Source organism: Amphiprion ocellaris, chromosome 16 (genome assembly GCF_022539595.1).
Source record: "Amphiprion ocellaris isolate individual 3 ecotype Okinawa chromosome 16, ASM2253959v1, whole genome shotgun sequence".
Classification (NCBI taxonomy): Eukaryota; Metazoa; Chordata; class Actinopteri; family Pomacentridae; genus Amphiprion; species Amphiprion ocellaris.
The window spans coordinates 6,996,576-7,000,872 of NC_072781.1; the positions used below are offsets into that span (position 1 = coordinate 6,996,576).

General features: G+C 40.4%; 1 protein-coding gene across 1 annotated transcript; it reads right to left on the minus strand.

Moving 5' to 3' along the window:
* Positions 1-717: 717 nt before the first annotated feature.
* On the minus strand, positions 718-3,648 carry nkx1.2la (NK1 transcription factor related 2-like,a). Its single transcript, XM_035956002.2, has 2 exons — positions 3,269-3,648; positions 718-2,021 (listed from the first exon to the last, which is right to left on the minus strand). The coding sequence occupies exons 1-2, from the start codon at positions 3,483-3,485 to the stop codon at positions 1,414-1,416; spliced, it is 825 nt and encodes a 274-aa protein (XP_035811895.1). The 5' UTR covers positions 3,486-3,648; the 3' UTR covers positions 718-1,413.
* Between the last annotated feature and the right edge of the window lie 649 nt (positions 3,649-4,297).

The window sequence follows — 4,297 nt, forward strand, 5'->3', positions numbered from 1 at the left end:
CATACACTACTTTATATTAAATAACTCAGAAAGCCTTGGAGTCAGGCCAGTCCTTTCTTCAGGAGGAAATGACATCATGTGGAGCAGGTCATGTGATCTGGAATTAACACACTTCCTTGACAGGTGTTTTTGTAATGGGTAATTTCTTGGACACAGATACAATTAGTTATTTTCCATATTAAATGTGATATATATCGGCAAAAAAGAAATATCTGTCATGATTATCTCAACTTAATAAAAAGAACACAATCAAAACTATTTTTGATTAAGCTCATTTTATTATTCTTTAGCTAATTAGAAGGTGGTTATTAAATTTAGTTAACATTTTAGTGATATCTAGGCATTTTTTGCTAATAAATGATCGTTTCCATAATAAATATTTATGGAATTTGTGAACACATAATGAACATAAAAACATTTTTTTTTTTTACTTTTAATAAATATGTATGCAAGATTTGTCTCATGGACGTCAAAAGTCCCTCAGTTATATATTGACCCATATAACTTGCATGTGTAATAGTTGTAGGCTACTGAACAGAGTAAATAATGAAATATTTCTCTCTGAAATGCAGTAGAGTACAAGCGTAAATATATAGCATTACAGGCAAATACTTATGTAGCTTACAGATACTACTCTTTTTGGAAGCTGATTTAATCTGTGATTTTTATGTGTCATCACTGAAATTTAAATACTGTATTTGCTTCCATAGAGGCTGTTGTCATTCAGTAATTCATGATCTACCTGGATTTACTTTTGCCAAACACTCAGCGGTGTTGCTCAATAGATGAGTCATTTACACCTTTTACTAGGGACATGATCTGCAAAACCACAATTACAAACCACTTATGTCACCTTTGCCAAATGAATGCTGAAGAGGTTTGCAAAACATCCACCAATTTATTCCCATTTGAAATGCTTTCACTTTGCAATACAGAGGACACAAACAGATTTTTTATGTTTTTTTTTTAATTAAGTTACACTGATAATGTTGTATAAATGCCAACAGATGCAAGATGTGCAAACCTTTGAGAGGTAGAAACGATGGCGCAATATGGCACAGGTTGAGATGTGAGGCAACACACTGATACAGGAGATGCTACTGTATGAGCTGTTTAATACTGTGAGGAGGTGTAATAGCAAATACAACGATGGGATATTAGTGGAGACTGAACTAAGGAACACCTTAAATGTTTAAATAATTGTTGGATTTGCTCACAGATCACAGATTTGGCCTTTTGTTATCATGTTGTTAAAGATTAAAGACGGTCAGTAGAGTTTTATAACTTAAAAAACTGTTTGACAACATGATAAAGGACAAGAAATACAATAATCTGGGCAGTAAACGTTCAAAGTAGAAAAAAAATCATTAGCTGAAAGGAAACCCAGCTGCAGCCTATCAGTCTTGGTTTGTTTCATAGATGTGGATTGAAATAAGTCGGCTGGACGAATCCATTGGACATGAAGGGATGCAGGAGCCCTCCAGTGGATGAAAGCGGAACACCACCGGCCGTGTGGAAGATCACATTCCCAGAGCTGAAGTTGGAGAAAGTCTGGTGGAAGCTGGCGGAGCTCGACCCACAGGGGGCCTGGTTAGGACTGACCAGGGAGCTGGAGCCGGGCTGCAAGGTGCTGTCCACCCCGGGGTTCTGCTTTTTCCACTTGGTCCTCCTGTTCTGGAACCAGATTTTCACCTGGGTCTCGGTCAGACTTAAGGACAGGGCCAGGTTTAGTCTCTCGCACACGGACAAGTAGCGAGTTGCGCGGAACTTGTTCTCCAGAGCCACCAGTTGTTCGTAAGTGAACGCTGTTCTGGCGCGCCGCGGTTTGGCGCAGGCCGCGTCCGGGCGCCGACGCTTGTGCGGTGAGTGGTCCGGCAGGGGGACGGTTGACTCCCGGTCCGCGTCCTCCTGCTCCCCGGTCGGGCAGGGCTCTGTGTCGGGTTGTGGGGAGAGCAGGAGGGGGTCACCAACCGCTGCAGGGTGCTGGGAGAGCGCAGAGTGGTCATCTCCTGTCTCATCTCCTGTGGAGAGAAAGGAAGAGTTATGGAAGATTCAGCTTCTAATGGGTCGATATGAGTCCTATTACTTCATTTTTACAAAAATAAAATAAAACTGTAAATGGTTTGATAGGTTACAGAACTATTTAAGAGCCAATTTCAAGGCCAAGAGTTAATTTTGAAGGTGAACAATCAAGGACACGCTTGGTTGCAGTGGTGGTTAAAAGTTACAATATTTTCTGAAGAATTGGAAAATAATATTCTAATTTTAATAAATGAATACTGTAAATTGTGTTTTTATCGCGTATCTGTTTGACAAAAAGATAAATAAATGCCCCTAAGGGAACTAAATTTTCAGTGGTGCTGAAGAACAGCTCCTGACAAGACAGAAATCGTGCGTCAAATCCAAAAGTTGAAGGCCCGATGAAGAAATGTGTCCTCGTGATCCTCTTTATTCAGTTTGAACACACAAGGCCTAAAGTTGACATCTGCAAAGTGTTTGATTAGGATCCCGAGCTCGTCGAGGCGGAACGAAGCATCGGAGGAGGGAAAGACTTGGTCACTAATCCTTAAATAATTTATAAACCGCACAGCGCCTCAAATGTCATGTTGCGGAAAGAAATCCCGTCTAAATCCAGCTCCGCCACCTCAGCCGTGACGTGCTAATGGAGTTTCATATTTGCGAGCGGATCAATAAATGTCATCTATTTAAAGGGAAGTTTTAATCGAACGATATTTAGGATCAGACATGGATGGGGTGTGAAGTTTGTACCTGCAAGGTGCTGGAGGGAGATATGCAGGATGCAGTAATGGGATATCGATCAAAGCGCGCACAGGCATCCTCAATGGGACGATTTAAACAATTATCTAGCCTGCCTGTCCCAATGCCAATCACACGCTGGGGCTTTGGGAGCAAGCCTTTGTGGCTTCCTTGAAAGGAAACGCAGCCTTGGAAATTAAGGGAAGGTCATACAGAGATGGCAATAAATCTGATAGAAAGCGTCTCAGTGTTGTGGTGTTTAGTCTGAACCAACGGCAAAACTTTTCTTTCTTTTTCTTTTTTCCTTTTTTTTGGTAAGATTTCAAAGCAAAGATTTATTTTACTCCTGAGCTCTGATTTTGCAGTGTTTGGACATGACATTTATATATTTAGATATGCATTTGCTGACATGTCTGGCTTTAAATAAAATAATTCACTTATGCAAACAACACATAAAAAGCAATTTATTGCATTGCACTGAATAATATATATTTAAAAATGTTTTCTTTACCTGCTTCTGTGCGCTCAACTCTGAAGTCTCCGGTTGCTCTGCTGTCCGACTCCAAACTTGTTTTCTCTGCATTTGGCACCAAAAACTTCTCCTTCACGATGGAAAGTTCGTTCACCCTTTTGCTGTTGAATTTGTTCGGATCCAATATGTCAATAATAGAGAAGGAAATCTTATGACTGGACGTCATTGTCACTCTTTGGGCTCCAGCATCCTTCATACGGAAAGACCCTTAAAGACGGAAAAGCGACCGCTGTGCGTAATTACGCGTGTGGAGAGCAACTTCTCATAGTTTCGTCTACTTCTCGTCTCCAGGCTTCATCAGACCGGATTAGCGGTGATGATCCCTTCCAGAGTGAATGTGGGCTTCGCTCCTCTGCTTCTGTCTGTCAGTCTTGCGGCGTGAATCAGATGACCGGAGCGCGGTCTTTAAAGCGTCTGTCCCCCCAGTCTCTCATCCAGACACGTGACACAAACACTATTAGTGTTTCACACGACCACCTAATGGGCTCAAAGCATTCGCCGATAATCACCCATATCATTAAATTCAATAATTCACGACTTGAAAGTAAATTAGGCACAGATGGCACCTGATTCATATCAGACATCGTCCTGTCTGCCCAAATTGGAGTCTTTTGGAGGCGTCAGTGTCCGGAAGGGGATTTTTGTGTCCCCTGAGAAACAAACTTTCTTTTAATAGAAGCCAAACTGCTGTCTGTTTGTACTGTTACACCACTGACTGTTTATGGAAATGTTGCAGCATCAAAAACTCCTATTTGTACAATAATAAAAACCTTTTATGTTTAAACTTTCTATATATAAATACATTGGCATTTGACATGTAACTGTGTCAGTAACGAATCATACACCTTGATATCCACCTATAATGATCAAAGTGATATTTAAGTATTGATATAATATTAAATAGCTCTGGGTGATTATTATTTAGTGGTATTATGAAGATATTGTCATTTATTAACATTTTGGCTCTGATTTAAACCCCTAGTTTTACCATTTTTACTAATTCATAAT

Coding starts and splice junctions, on each gene's coding strand:
- nkx1.2la (XM_035956002.2), bottom strand. CDS start 3,485: ATGAAGGATGCTGGAGCCCAAAGAGTGACAATGACGTCCAGTCATAAG. Junction 2,022..3,268: donor AGTTGAGCGCACAGAAGCAG/GTAAAGAAAACA, acceptor TTCTCTCCACAG/GAGATGAGACAGGAGATGAC.